Here is a 16345-nt window from a genome sequence, read left to right as displayed (position 1 = left end):
TGACTTCAGGGAGCAATTATCTGGGAAGGAGTTTCGATGGAGGATAAAGTATACAGTGACAAGGATACCACATCAATCTTTGCTTTAAACAAAAGGAGCTGTGTCAATGGAGAAAGGAGCATTGAACTTTCTTTCAACCAATTTACTATCTGGAGTTTGTGAGTTTACACAAACATCCAAGCGTGTTTAAAAGTATAATCCGTTTTACACAAATATAAAATGCAGAGTGTTATACTTCTAATGTGTAGTATTATATGTTTGCTTGTACTACTTCTCCTACTGCTTCTACTACTTATGCTTTTCTTCTAATAGTACCACCACTGCTCGTCCTACCATTGTTACCACTCATGAATAGTCCAGTGTAAGTGCTCAATTGTTCCCAGTGGGAACATGGGTTTGCAGTTGAGACTTTTGTCTGATTGATTGCACAGAGTGGAATTCTTAAAGAACTCATCACCGGACCAGACACTATTGATATATATGATGTGATTGTGAAGACCTACATGTACCGTAGGCCTATATCTATATGATACTTATCGCAAGGCTCCACACTAACTTTTTTTCTTGGTGGCCCAAACAATCTACCAAAATCATCAATTTCATATTTTTGGTGGCCCTAAAACAATAGAAAACATAACAATTTATCAAAACTTTGGTAGCCCAACCGGGCCACCAAGTGTTGGCTTTTACAGAATTTTGGTGGCCCGACTCTCATTTTTGGTTGCCCCGGGCCACTGCTAATGTCGAGCCCTGCTTATCGCTATCTGGTCTCGTATATGGCTGCTGTCCCCCTTTCCCCCCACTCCCTGATATTATACTTAGACCGTGTTTATGCTTCCACTTTTCAGGCCAGAATCAGGGTTTCCAAACATGATTAGTCCAAAACACGGTTGCGTCCATGCTTACTTTCATTTAAACGCTGTTTCAAAATGCTGATCGTAAACTCACAAAAAGGTGCGTTTGTAAACGTCGTTTGACCAGAATCAGGGTTTCTTGGGAAATATAAACAGAACCACAATCGTAAACGTGTTTAAATGACGTCATTTGGTACATGCTTCTGGTGAGATGAAAATCCGTGGGCAAATACAGTCGCCTTCCCCATAAAAACACTCAGAAAAAAAACTTTCGAAAAAAGGCGCGCCAAATTTGACCTCGCTTTCCTGCTCAACGAAAATTAAGATGCGAAGCCAGCAGGAGATCCTGATTTCGTCTCTGAAAAGTTAAGCATAAACAGCACTCCCAGAACCACGTTTACATTCGGCATTTTGAATCGACGTTTGAAAACGCTGATTCTGTCCACGCAATGGAAGCATAAACACACCCTAAGAAAAAATATAGCATGATGTGATGATGTACATGTTTGGCTGACTTGTATCCTTCAAATGTATTGTCAATTTATGCTGTCTGATAAGCAGTAAAGATACATTGTCTGGGAGGGTCTTTTATTTCTGTGATTCTGTGTGTGACCATGAGCAATGACAAAGGCAAATAGATTTAATGGATAAAAGAAATACAGACAGTCACTGGAATATGCACAGCCTAAAAGCTGGGGATGGATATATGTATTGAGATTTTGATACAACACTACCAGCAGATAATGCATTGGCTCAGTCATTTATTATGGTGTCATCCATTATCAATGGTGATTGCATTTCTGTATTTAGAGGTGTCAATATGTACTTTGAAAATAGTCATAATTAAATTATCAAAATGATTCTATACTTCTTTATTCCATTAAAGGGACATCTTTGCATCATTCTTTTGGGCATATATTGTAAAATTATTGTATATTGTGAAGACTGAAATAGGAGAATGAAAGCAACTGGATGTTTGGAAATATTAATTAGGTTTAGTAGGTAATCTTGACTGTAAATCAAAGGTCTCAGAGTTTATTGCCATCTTGACACTGATTTCATGTAGGTCCTTTTATACCATTGCATTGTTGCACTCTCCTATTCTGACTTACAATAATTCATGCTTGGAGAGCAGCCAGATAGCCTTTCAGAAATCAATAAAAGCAATTCATTCAGCATTGTGTGTAGGTCTACATGTACATTCCAGGAGAAAAAGCCAAGAGTGTGCAAATATTGCTTAGCCTATGGACAAGCTGAAAGATAATATACCCAGGTACTATTAGTATTAATATGTACATGTTGGGGCTTCAGCCCACACTTTTTTCGGTAGCCATGTACAAAAATGTGGAAATAACCATCAAATTGAGATTTTATGAAGTTAACGCTATGCCCCCTTCCTTTCCAAGTTGTTTTGCTGTCCCTGGGACATGTCTGTGTGAATAATAATATTGTAAATCTATTAAAAGGTTTATGTACTTTGAAACAACATGAAAGAGGATTTAATTGTTCTATGGTACTGGGAAGGCCTATATTGTAAAAGCCCTGTCATTGTGTCATCATATTTAGAAACAACTTCTGTGTTCTCAATATGGCTTGTTAATAACATCAGGTTGTCGCGTCGGGCCAGTTTACCTTCTCATTTGAGAATGTTGCTATAATTTTCACAAAACATCGGGTAAAGTAGACCCTACCTCTACAGGAATTCAGGGTGCCTTTATCTCTAATGGTCGGGTTTATGCGATTGCCCAACGCGACAACCGAGTGTGATGACACAGGCCCGCAACATTGCTGTATAAAACATAGGCCTATGCGATAGACATCACATTTGAATGTAACCTCGGCAGTCAGCATACAAATTCACAAGCTGTGATCAGGCATGAAAGACACAACCTTGAAAGCAATATGAGCTTATTATCTCCCCACAGCATGTAGCCAGGGTTGACAATCAGCCATGCAAGATAGCACAAGCATATGTTACGTGACTGTCTAGTGCAGTTTGAGCCATTAATGTTTCGGGTTCCCCTTAGGCTTTTGGGACTGATTAATTCAATAGCTTAAAACAGAATATTTAGGGAATATATGTGCATTTGCATACCCTCTCTAGAAGCGTCTGATGAAAGATTATACAAAGAGAAAGTAAAAAGAACTGTTGTGTATTACAAGAACTAAAAAAAAACTTTCCGGAAAAAGATTGAAAAGAGGAAGTTGAAATTAAAGAAATTTTCTCAAACATACATAAGTCTTATAAACATTTTCAGTTTGATGAATTAGTCTTGGCAATCAATACATATGGCTCTTTGATTGTACTTTAAGTGCTGCGGCCTCAAATGTAATGTCAAAATGTCTGTTTTTGTAATTGCCAGCTTTGATGACTACTGCGAGGTATGTCATTAAAGTACCGACCATCAATTTGTTGTTAGCTACCAGCAGTGATGCATTTTATGGAATACACGAAGCTATACAGTCATCATCATTACTACACAGATTGATGGCAATGTACCCTTACTAAAAAGGGTAAAACATTTCATGTATACCATCTGAACAGCTTTCAAATCCTTGTCATGTCTGTTAGTATCAATAAAGTAGTAAAATGTCAACTGCAAAGGATAATAATAGGCGTTTGTATAGTGCTATTTCTAGAAACAATCTATTGTGCATCGATCACTATTATTATCCCGGCTTTAGCTCGAGCCGCCTTTGAGCGCTTTTGCATTCACCTCACCTGGGTCGAGTGCAGTGTGGATAAATTTCTTGCTGAAGGAAAACATGTCATGGCTAGGATTCGAACCCACGAACCCTCTGTTTGAAAGGCCCATTGAATTGCTTCTCAAATACTGTCAAATGAATTAAGAATGTAGTTAAGAAGTTGGTTAGTAGCTCAATGTGAGGAGTATCATTAGGCCTGTATCATAAAGTGTAGTGATTAATCAAGAGGCAATTTTTTTTAATGATTGATCATAGGCAACAATCAATGCAATCAATCGTAGAAATCAGCCCAACAATCAATCCCTGATTCTTTATATTATGGGCCAAGGTCAGTAGGCTAGTGCCCTACTGTCATTAGGAGGTTCCTCAGAGAGGATTAAAAGTTATCAGTCCTTTGGTCGTATTTTACAAGCATCCATTAAAGATCTCCAGTAGATGTGAACATGTTGTTTTAAAGATGAAGGCTTGTGTCTTTACAACCCCTCCCCAAAATATTCTTTTGCTAAATATAGACTGTATGAACTTTGATTCTGCTTTATAGGTTTATAACTCATTGCATGTAATTAAAGACATTTACATAAACTAATGCATTAAAGGGCAAGTGAACCTCAACAAAAAGTTGGTTCAAATACAAAGAGAAAAATCAAGCAATCATAACTCTGAAAATTTCATTAAGATCAGATTTAATTGTAATGAGAAAGTTGAGACATTTTAAAATTTGTGCTAAATTTCACAAAATAATTATACCCACATCCTGGTCATTATGCAAAGAAGGAGACTAATGACATCATTCACTCACTATTTCTTTTGTACATTAAAAAATATGAAAAATGTCAAATATCTCATTGTCATGTGAATCAAAGTTTTATTCCTCCCATGAACGTGTGTAACTATCATTGTTTTAACATTTTTGGGTTTAAACAAGAAGGTCCTTATTGTCAAATCTGTAAAAATTGAAATATTTTACAATTCAAACAAAAAACAAAACAAATGATGAGTGAAGGACATCATCAACTCAACATCACCAACAAAGGCTGGATGCAAATGAGGGAGCCGTTGATTAAAAAAAGAAAAGGAATTGATTCAATGATGATAAAACTTGCTTCAACATTTTTAACTTGATCAGTTGTAATTATTGTTATATATTTGGGGAGCTTTTTATCATATCTTTGAAAATAGAATGAAATGAGCTTGATGATATTTTTATTTATTTGCAATTTTGTATCTACTGGTATACATTTCTGTTTCCATTTGTGCAAATCAACAATTAAGCACATAAGACGGATTCACCAGCCATTCTTAAAGTCACTCTTAACTTATGAACAGCTTTATGAACACCTACCTGGAACCTTGGTAGATGAATATCAGGAAGGTTCACCACATGCGTTATGTACTGTAATTAGAGGGACTAGAGGAAATTTAGCCCGTACTAGTAGTTGAATCTATTATTAAAAAGCCTGTTCATACACGAGAGAAAGAGCTGCCCATACTAAATTGCCTGACAATTAGCAACAGTATGTGGGCGCAGAAATCTTTAATCAATAGTCTCAATGAACAGGCTGTAAGAAAAATATGTAGACATCTACTCAGAGTGTCTAGAGTTTCATAACATCTGTGTTAATAATAGCTATGACATCAACATATAATGGAATATTTGGTCTTCTCAGAAAATTATTGACCTGAAAGTTAATCCCCTTTTAAATGGATTTTCTTTGATAGAGATTATCTCCATCGAAATTGAAGGATTAACCTGTGATCTCTTGATGAAATGGAAGGGCTGAAGTTTCCTTGTGAGCGATATATTACATATACCTCCTTTGAGGGGAATTTTTTTTCTTCTTATGGCTCAATAGCTTCAGCGTATGAAAGTTATTGATGATTGAATTCCATTTACTTTATCTCTTTTACCTAGAAAAGCTTCTCAATGAGTTTGAAGTGTCAGAGTCCAGGAATTGTTTGCCCCACCCGTTTGATACGGAATACAATATATACATGTAGAAGGGTGTTTCAACATGCAGTAAAACTAGTAAAAAAACCCATTAAATCCGATTTTGCAGGCATTTCATGTTGCTATAACAGCAAGCTTTTTGGTAAACTTCATGTTATCAGTATGCCAGTTTTGCTTTAGAGATATGTATTGAATTTGATCATAGCAGATACAACCATTTGTTTTCAATCCTAAATGGATGTGACTGGGCATTATTTCAAACCGTCTTGTGAACTTGATGAAATTCTGGAGCAGTGCCGAGGCAGCTGCACCTTGCCCCATGTCAAGTAAAATGAAGTTATGAAACATTAGTTACGGATGATTACCAAGCTGACCTTTGAAGTGACATGTTTTGGCTGTCATCCTATGTTCTGAACTTTAACTCAACTCACACTCATGTCGTTGTTGGTAGATGAAGTCTCATTGTAAGAGGTGCTACTCTGGCATCTCATCATTTTTTTCTTCCTGTCCTTCTTCACCTTCTCAACTATCACTCATCATGAGTAGATGTAGACTCATCATCAGGGGTGCTCCTCCACGCTCTTCTCCTTTTACCATCTCCTCTTCTTTGTTACCATCATTATGTTCTCTTCTTCCATTCCCTCTTTGTTATTATCTTCTTCTCCTCCTCCTCCTTGTCTTCCTTTTCTTCTTACCGTCTTTTTTCCATCATCCTCCTCCCATTTCCTCTCTTTTCCTTCTTCACTTCTCATCTTTCTTTTATTTCTTCTTTTTCTTGTGTGTCAGAAATCATGTTGCCATGGTAACAATGTATATGGCAAAATTGGGTGAAAAAAATCTTGTGGTTTGAACTATTTTATAAGTTTTGCGGGTGAAGATGGGCAAGACATAAGATTTTCATGTGTTGGAAACTGCATTAACATGGGAACGAACAGGGCATGGATATTCATCACCTTCGGTGACAGTTAAAACTTTTTTTTTGTTCTTCTCTGCATGTATCTGTCCTTTCTATTTTCCCTCCAATCCCTCTTTGTATTTACATGTACCTCCATAATGACCCTTCACCAATATCAGGTCAATATACCTATCAAAAAATGAAATCCTTGATGTTCTTTTTACAGCCTCATGATACCGTATATGCAATGAAAAGGGCCTTTTCAAATTGACTCCACATGCATTCTACATGGAGTAGTTCCCAGTTATTCTTTGAGAAGATGTTTTTAGACAACAAACTGTTAATAAGAGAATATTTCGATTGCCCTTGGTATGACAAGAGTGACATATCAAAGTAACACATCGATTTTTTGTTTCTGTCATCTCTGGTTCAGTTCAGTATAGGCCAGGGTCTGGTTTCATGAAACTTATTACAAATGCACTATAACAGCTTGAACAAAATTACCATCAGCCAATCGGGCTGAAGGATTTCAGTAGCTTTTATCTGATATTGTAAATTTGTTATTAGAACAAGTTTTATAAAACAGTCCTCTGGTGTCAGTGCAGACACCTTAACCTTACCTTCCAAGGTTGTTGATACTTTTTTGTCATATGAACTTTGAAATATAACAATGACTCTCAGGGTCAGAAAAATTCCATAGCAGCCTACTGACTACTGTTATGTGTTTTAATATAGGCCAAATGTCACTTGTTTTCATACTTTCTGTGATTTAATATCAAATCACTGTTCTATGGATACATTATTTAATTTAAGCTATCTGTGAATTTAGGAAAGGAGTACAGGAGAAGAGCATGTAATTAGTGGAGTGCACTCTGCCACAAAATGTTTAAAAAAGAAAAAAAAAACATCAGAAAGTTGCAAAGAGCCCCCTAAAATCTAAGCGGGACATGCATTATGTAGTCCTAGCTGAATAGAATATGTTTCTGCGATAAGGGGGGGGGGGGAGATGTAGTGGCATGCATATAATTTAGGCATCAGAGTGATAGGAAAGAAAGTTCTTGAAGACACTTGGATTGAAATATGGACTGTGCATGGGATATGAAAAGGGAAAATGTAAGGAAACAGAACATTAAAAGGTAGAGAGAGGTATTGTTAAATATGAAATACTTTGCAATAACCATATTTCTATTGAGAAAAGGAAGCCCGTGAATAAGTCTGAAAGTAACATACAAGCAAGATCGATACAATCTTGCATTCCTCCAATCGGAGGACCAGGCAAATTGCCCTGTATACTTCAATGTCTAGAATGTTCTTGTCACAACCAATCAGGCTGGCTAAATATCTTCCTGTAGGCTGACATCTGCTTCCGTAGATCAAGGAGGATAATACCTGAGCTGATCAGGTATGATGGGAAAAGGATGAGAGAGAGAGAGAGGGGGGGGGGGGGAGAAGGGAGAAAGAATGAATGCAAAGAAAAAATGTTGAGATGAAGAGAGAAGGAAAGAAAAAAAGAAAGGTAGAGTGAGAAGATGTCAAGGTTGTGGGGGGGGTGTAGATGGGTGAGAAGCGAGTGATGGAGAAACAGACAGAAAGTGCGAGAAATATATAACTTGTAGATAATGTTGCATCTCTGTAGCCTGGATGTACTCCTGACAATGAAGGAAGGAAAACAACAGTAAAGAAGTAGGAAATGCAACAACAAAAAAGTTATTTGGAATAAAAAAGTTGGGAAAACAAAGAATTTCAGTGAAGATAAAAAAAAAGAGCTCACAATGTTGATGCTTCTCACAAGGTTGCTGGGGATGTGTATATGTAAAGATGGCTTATTAGCGCACTGTCATCATTAGTTAATCAGTACGAGTGTTGCGAGTTTGATCAGCTTTCAACCGCAGTTGGATGTTATTGATGGAGTTATGTTAAGGATAAAGTCATCAGACAGAGGCACTGCCACATTCCAAAGTCACATGGATGTCTTTATTATTAATAGATCATTAATTAATCAATTCACTGATTCGTTTTGTTGATGTGAGCAGATCATTGTGTCTTGGTTTTTTTAATTATTTACTTTTTCAGTCATTGATTAATTCATTCATCTGGAGCATTTTGGGCTCTATGGGGAAAAGCACTGTATAAGTTTTATTATTATAAAAGCAGATAGCAAAGAAAATCAATGAAGATTTTGAAAAAAAAAGTCTGAAATGATGTAGAATATGAATTTCTAACACTGATCATCAAATAACAATCATTATCTAAAGTAAATTTTTAAATGTTCAATACTGTGTGTATATGAAAATAACACAAAATGCTAAAACCTTGAGCCATTTAACTTGAACGGTCATGTAATACATGAGTCATTCAATGTCCTGTATCATGGCTAGGGCCCTGTTACATGTAACGTACTGATCACTCGTAGGGCTGATTTTGACGATTAATAGTAAATGCTATCAATCGTGGAAATCAGCACCACTGTCTATCAGCATGCTTAATGATTCTGGGGCCCTGACTGTCCATTCTACAACCAGCCTCCACACAGTGAGGTTCTCCCCTTTAGACCGAAGCTCCGGCCCCGCCCCCTTATTCCATTCTCAACATTCCACCTTTCCAAACATGGCATTTAAAGGATGTGAGCTAGAGTTGAAAGGTCATCTACCCTGGCATTCCTATCCCCTTAAAAATGACTGTCTGTCACTCGTCAGTCCCATGCGCTTGACTGTACACACTGATCCAGACTTCAAAGCTATCAATAAGATATCCATGTAATGCAGTGAAAAGCTATGCGGAATTCCCTTTCGTATCCATAGCATGCACAGAGGTTTGCTCTGTCATTGTCCGAAGTTTGTTTAAAAAACAAATATTAAGCAAGTTTCAAAGAACACGTCAATGAATTTCAAAAAATGGGATTCAGGTAAAGGGATTTTTTTTAGAGTGCAGAAATACTGTTTAAACATCTTCATCCTAGTGTTGCATATAATGACATTGAAAAGACTTCTTCAAGCTCTTTACAGATATATATTATTACTGTAGTCATCGGACCCTGGTATGCCCGTATACAGGATAGGCAGCCTATGAACTTTCTCCACTTTCTGGGGAACAATCCAATGAGAGTTATAAAACTTAATTGCCAGGTATACTATGTAGACTTTCGCATACCTGGATGAAGAGTGGCAAAGTTTGGATTGATGCCTTGCCAAAGGACAATATGCCGCGGTTAAATTCCAACACACAACCCTCTGATTACAAAGAGTCAGAACTGCTACAACACAATGTTTCCATAATGCATTTACCTTCTTATGTGTTTAATCTGCCTGGTTGTGTTAATATGCTACAAAGCGAAAAGAAAGGAACAAGCAAAAAAAAATTGTCTGAGGGCTCTTTTTTTAAAAGATTGTCCTTTGGGCCTGTTGTTTCCGTCATAAAATGATGGAAAGTGGCCTATGACTGCCACCTAATAAACTAGGATTGAATTAGAAGTACAAGGTTTTACATCAAGCTAATTAGATGTGTATTAATGCTATTTTTTGCCTCAAGAAAATCAAAGAAAGGCCCCATTAAGTAGAAAATAAGGCTTGCATCATGGGGGAGGGTGATAATCACCTTCAGAGATCTTTCTAGTTTATTTAACAAAAGGGTCAGTAGTGTTTTTGTTTCTGTTATAAAACATATGAGTAGTTATGAAATTGGTCTTCATCTGCTTTATCTACTTTTCATCTGGTCTCATCATCCCACTTGGTCTAATCTAGTTTTCATATTTCCTCTATTTACCAGTTTGTCTACTAACCACTTGGTTCTGAATTCTCCACTTGCAATCTCAAAATTCTATGGTGATTGACTAGCGCGCGCCCGGCAGAAAAAGTGTCATAAAAAGTGTGATCTTCATTTGTGCATAATAGTTTTACATAGCTTTAGAAAAGTATTCAAGCAGACATAAGTATGATAATTGTATCAGATGGAGATTAAAATGCCATAAAATTGGTTGGCAACTTATTTTACTTTCTTGTTTGACGACCTCTGCACTGATTTCTTAATGCTTGTTGAGAAGTTCGGATTTTCTCGGAATGGATGCAAAAAGTAACAAACTTTTGCAGATGCTTTGCCAATATTTTCATAAATAAAGACCCTATTTTCAAGAAAATTACTCATTCAGGTAATTTTAGGTTGCTTTTTTTTTGTTTTTGACATATGCGACTGTGCAAAATATGGTAACATGCAAATTATGGTCACACCACCATAAATCATAAGATATGTCTCAATGAATGCACCAAATGTCCATATTGCTATTTTTACCCACTAGCTTTATTTTCATCAGAATGCATAGTGGGCACTACACATCAAATCAATTATGGCTGGTGGAGGTGCGAAGAAATAAAGCACTAAAATATGACTTGTGGACCCATTCCGTATATATTGGCTAAACCCATGCATTCATTTTGTTATCTACTTTGTTTGTCTTTCAGGACATTTGTGCGAATCCTCAGCTTTTCGTAGGTGGCACCAGTCGATTTGACGTTGAACAGGGACAGCTAGGTGAGAAATGGGTTTCCTGTCTTAAATTGGCAACAATTGCTTTTACCTTTTTACCCTCTAAATACCTGAGTTTGCCCATACTCTTGCACTTTTGACTCGGCCAGGCAAACGCTAGCAACATGGGCCCTTGAGGCCAGCCTTAAAGTCATGTATCCTATTTAAAGGGGAAATTCACCCTGACAAAACCTTTTATGCAAAAATAGCAGAAAAAATTATTAGACATATTGGTGAAGGTTTAAGGAATATCTATTAAAGATTAAGAAAGTTACTAGTATTCTAAATTTTTGATTTGTGACGTCATAAATGAGCAGCTGCCCCATGATACTATTGGCATCGCTTTTCCGATGGTGGCGGCAGCGTCAACATCAAATCTTAACTGAAGGTTAAGTTTTTGAAATGACAGCATAACTTAGAAAGTATATGGACCTAGTTCATGAAACTTGCCCATAAGGGTAATCAATATTACTGAGTTTCAAGTCCCATGACCAAGGTCAAAGGTCATTTAAGGTCAATGAACTTTGGCCAAGTTGGGGGTATTGGTTGAATTACCATAATAACTTTGAAAGTTTATGGATCTGATCATAATATTTGAACTTCCTGTGCGAGTTTCAGGTCACATGACCAAGGTCAAAGGTCATTAATGTCAATGAACTTTGGCCATGTTGGAGGTAATTATTGAATTGCTGTCATAACTTTCAAAGTTTATGGATATATAGTGTTTGAATTGTGGACATAGGGGTAATCAAGTATCACTGACAAGTCTTAGGGCACACGATCAAGGTCTAATATCATTTAGGGTCAATGAACATAGTATTGTATCATTATATGAATGGTGTTTCTTGTGAATAATTATTTTATAGTAGTTCTCAAAGTCAGCACTGCTGTTATATTGAATCGCGTAATGCAGGTGAGACTGCCAGAGGCGCTCCACTTGTTTAATGGTTCATGATGACTTATTTTTCATTTTCTTTTTAGGAGTGAGTGTGAAATGATTTGTGTATTAATATGCTGAAGGTACAATAAAAACCATTTTCAGCTTTCTGAGAAAAAGGCATTTCATTGATTTCTTACCATACAATGTGTAGGAAAGCTGCTCGCATATGACATCACAGATCAAATAATTGAAATTCTGATACCTTTTTTCTTTCATAGATTTGCCTCAAACCTTCACCAATGTTTTTTTTTATTATTTTTCAGCTATTTTAGCAATGAACTTTTTGTCAGGGTGAACTTCCCCTTTATTATTTTTTTGTTTATACAGGATTACAAGATACTGTATAAAAAGTGTCTTCAATATACCCTGATCGGAGAATGACCAGTATCTAATGACTAGGAGCTCCAACAAGGGACAAGTTTTTATTGATCTGATTTAAATTGTCATTTTTAAAGTTCCAATTTTGCTTGATTTGATTTTTAACAGGTGACTGTTGGTTTCTGGCTGCTACAGCTGGTCTGTCTCTGGATGATTATCTCCTCCAGAAGGTGATTCCCCCTGACCAGAACTTCAATCTGGGAATCGTCAAGTTCAACTTCTGGTACTATGGCAAATGGATTACCATTGTCGTTGATGACAGGCTACCCACATACAATGACAAACTCGTCTTTGTGCACTCCAAGGATCAAAATGAGTTCTGGAGTGCCCTCCTGGAGAAGGCTTATGCCAAGTGAGTTTGTGCTGTATGGGCTTGTCCTAGGGTGTTGCGATGAATGGACATGCAAATTCTCAAGATGCATTTACTCCTCCAAAATATGGAAAACTTATGATACTGTATTTTACATTTTATTAGGAGAATGCCTGATATTTTCAGATAAGTATTCTAAAGCAATCATGAATTGATTAAATTTAATCCCTCTTTCCTGTTAATTAGTAGAATTATTTTTCAAAATAATATCTTTCACAAGTATCTGTAGTGCCAAAAGTATATGTATTTTTCTGCCTTTGCCCAACTTGGGTGACTGCCCCGGGGGGCCACTTACATTGACAAGTGGATACCATGCGCGACCAAAAAACATGTAAAAAGGAGGTATTTTTCAAGATGGGCATGTCATGTATGTAATGAGGGTGTCAAAAACCCTAAAATAATGAAAAAAAGGTGTCTATTTCACTAGAAAAACTATGTGTTTTGTGTCAAATTTGCGAGGGTATAAAAAAGACTATAAAATATTTTATGAAAAAGGATGTACTTTTTGCCCCAACAGTCAATACTAAGTGTTAAGAGTCCAATTTGCGCGAGATGTGGGAGGTGGGGCCGTACTAAACCCAATATGATGTAGGTAAAGGTAACACCGATGTCCGTGACATGATTAGAATATTGCTGTACTTGTTTAGGGGTTCAATTCAGGGTATCGCTTTGTTTCCAATACTTGTTAAGGTTAGGGGTTCACGTGTCAATACTTGTTAAGTGATGCATTTTCAGAATATTGAAAATGCTTGTTTAGGGTGCTTTTCAAAATTACCATAATGATGTTTTATGCAATGGGGTCCCAGTTGTCTGTCCATCTTTCCTGTTTTCATTATTATGATAACTACATAACTGTTTGACAGACTGATTTCAAACTTGGTCCAAGCATGGATATATGAATGGTGATCTGAATAGATTTTTTTAATATCAAGGTCAAAGGTCATGGAAGTCATGAAATGCCTCAAAATACTATGTTCTCATAATAACTATAAAAAAAAGACTTGATTGTTAACTCAATCTTATACACATATAAAATTGACAATTATCACAATAGATTTTGGGACCTTCAGGTCAAAGTTCAAAGGTCACAGAGGTGTTTATATAGCAGAAAGTATTTTTTTCTTAGATAGTTAATGAAACATTCTAGGGATCAGTTTTTCTTTAGCCTCATGTATGTATATGGGAGTGACAATGATTTGATAATATTTTGGGGTCATAAGGTCAAAATTCAAAGGTAATAAACATCATTATGTACATGAAAATACTTGGTTCTCTTGACAGGGAAAGAAATCTTCTTTAATCTGGTAATCTGTGATCAGGTATGCATATTGGAGGGACAATGAGCTGATTAGGTTTAGGGGCCATGAGATCAAAGGTCTCACTGGCTGTGATGTAACTGAAAATCTTGGGAGCATTATGATTTAGGGGCTCTGACCCGTGCCCTGTAATCAGAGGGAGGTGGATTTGATTCCTACATCAGACATTAATTTCATACAGCACTGAACCATTGTTTGAGACCACTGAGAATATGGGTCATTGTGTTTTCACTCTACCGCAGGCTCCATGGCTCCTACGAATGCTTGAAGGGTGGCAACGTTATCGAGGCCATGGAAGACTTCACAGGTGGAGTCTCTGAATCCATTGAGCTGAAACAGAACCCACCCAAGAATCTCTTCCGTGTTCTGAAAATAGCGTATGACAGAGATTCGCAGTTGGGCTGCTCCATCAATGCTAAACCAGGAGAAACAGAGGCCAAGGTAGGGCTTGGACTGATTGCTGGACATGCCTACACCATCACAGACGTTCAAAAGGTAAATTTTTAGGGTCCCGTTTCTTGAAACGAATTTTCATGATCATTGTCATAATGCATGTCTGTAACAGGGTTCCCAGCCCATCAGGGAAATCAGGGAAAATTATTTTTCTATTTTCCAGTCAGAGAGAAATTAGGGAATTTGATTAAAAATACCTCAAATCAGGGGAAAATGTCTCAAATGAGGGAAAAATAGGGGAAATTTGATCACCCCAAAAGTCAAAAGCATGGTAGTCAGTCAGACTCTGTTATGTTTTGTTGCATATCAAAGCAACATCCATTGAATGACGGGTATAATGGTACTGATCAGTGGCGTACTGTGCATCACGGAGTTTGGGGGGGACCAGCAAAAATTTAGAGTCACTTAAGGAGCACGCAAAGCGCGCTCAGTAGCCAGGTATACTGACCTAATATGGACATTTAAGGACATGCAATGTCATTAAACGGATGTGTATCTCACTGAGAAAATAATGCGAGCGCGAAGCACGAGCTGAAAATTTTGAAAATTTTTGACATTCAGACCTAAAATTGGACACTATAAGCAAGGTGAAACGTCATTTAGGGTCAATGAACTTTGGCCGATTTGGGGTATCTGTTGAATTACCATCATAACTTTGCAAGTTTATTGATCTGACTTTTGAAACTTGGACATAAGAGTAATCAAGTATCACCGAATATCCTGTGCCAGTTTCAGGTCACATGATCAAGGTCAAAGGCTATGTGAGGTTAATGAACTTTGGCCACATTGGGGGTATTTGTTGAATTACCATCCTATTTCTGTAAGTGTATTGGTCTAGTTCATAAAACGTGGAAATAAGAGTAACCAAGTATCACTGAACATCTTGTGCAAGTTATAGTAGTTTTTAAAGTCAGCACTGCTGCTATGTTGAATCGTGTGATGCAGGTGAGACGGCCAGAGGCATTCCACTTGTTTTTCATTCAAAAGAAAAATGTTTAATTTTGTATTTAAGTGATTTGCTGTTATCCATTTCATTTGTTTCTTTCAAGGCAAAATTTTCTTCAGGTAGGGAGGTGAAGTTGATCAGGATTCGCAACCCATGGGGTCAGGGCGAATGGGAAGGAGCTTGGAGTGATGGGTAAGTTATGGGTAATGAATAGTGCTGAGTAAAACCGGTGGCCGACCGGCCGATGCACCGGTTACCATTGCTATTTCTTCAAATAGTAATTATATATGTAATTTCAGGTCACTATAGGCCAAGGTCAAAAGTCATTTGGGGGTCAATGAACTGGTTTCAACTTATATCAAAACACATATTCAAAGTTTAAGATATGAATGTTCATGCTGTTTATGACATTATAAGCCTATAATTTACTTCAATGATTAGATGCATCTACTTGATTTATGCTAGTTAATGTCAGTTAATTGCTGCTAGGGATGTAAGGCCTACAAATGGTTTACCGCCATTTTCATTATTTTTACCCTTGGTAAGCTAGTTTCAGGTTTTTCAATCCTGTGAGCATGACAGGAAAAACAGTTGTTTGTTGCTTTATTTCTCATTTTTAGAAGTCACTTTTGGACGGACAGCCGAAGGAGAAATTTAAAGCATATGAATCACAAAGTCTTTCTCCTGGTTTCCTCAACCCCGAACTGGGTAGTAACTGCTCGAGGGAGAAGAGGAAGAAAAGTTGAAAGGACATAAGCCCAGCAAACACTGGCGGCCTCCTATTCCTATGCCAAGTGGCTGGGTCACAACTTTTGTTTAATTTGATACACGCTATTGAGCCCTGTGGGATGCTCCCCACCAGCTCCACGTCTATTTCATCCTCACAGGCCTGGGTTGATACACAGCGAACTGTCAGCACCCAATGCAGCTATAAGAAAATTATTATTTTGCCTCTGCTGCCAGCTGCCCGCCGGGGCATATACCCCAATTTGTGAGCAGGCCATTATCCCCCTTCTTGGTG

The 16345-nt window shown here is 37.3% G+C and overlaps 1 protein-coding gene across 7 annotated transcripts in view; it reads left to right on the top strand.

The window, feature by feature from the left end:
* LOC121418695 (calpain-A-like) overlaps window positions 1-16345 on the top strand; it is a 64591-nt gene that overhangs the window by 20133 nt on the left and 28113 nt on the right. For all 7 annotated transcript variants that reach the window (XM_041612703.1, XM_041612702.1, XM_041612701.1 and 4 more), the window contains exons 3-6: window positions 10858-10927; window positions 12348-12591; window positions 14168-14420; window positions 15428-15516. In XM_041612703.1, coding sequence (XP_041468637.1) covers window positions 10858-10927; window positions 12348-12591; window positions 14168-14420; window positions 15428-15516 — 656 coding nt within the window. The remainder of the gene's footprint in view (window positions 1-10857; window positions 10928-12347; window positions 12592-14167; window positions 14421-15427; window positions 15517-16345) is intronic.

Source organism: Lytechinus variegatus, chromosome 7, assembly GCF_018143015.1.
Source record: "Lytechinus variegatus isolate NC3 chromosome 7, Lvar_3.0, whole genome shotgun sequence".
Lineage (NCBI taxonomy): Eukaryota > Metazoa > Echinodermata > Echinoidea > Temnopleuroida > Toxopneustidae > Lytechinus > Lytechinus variegatus.
The sequence above is the reverse complement of the archived record's forward strand: the minus strand, read 5'-3'. Positions and strand labels throughout refer to the sequence as shown.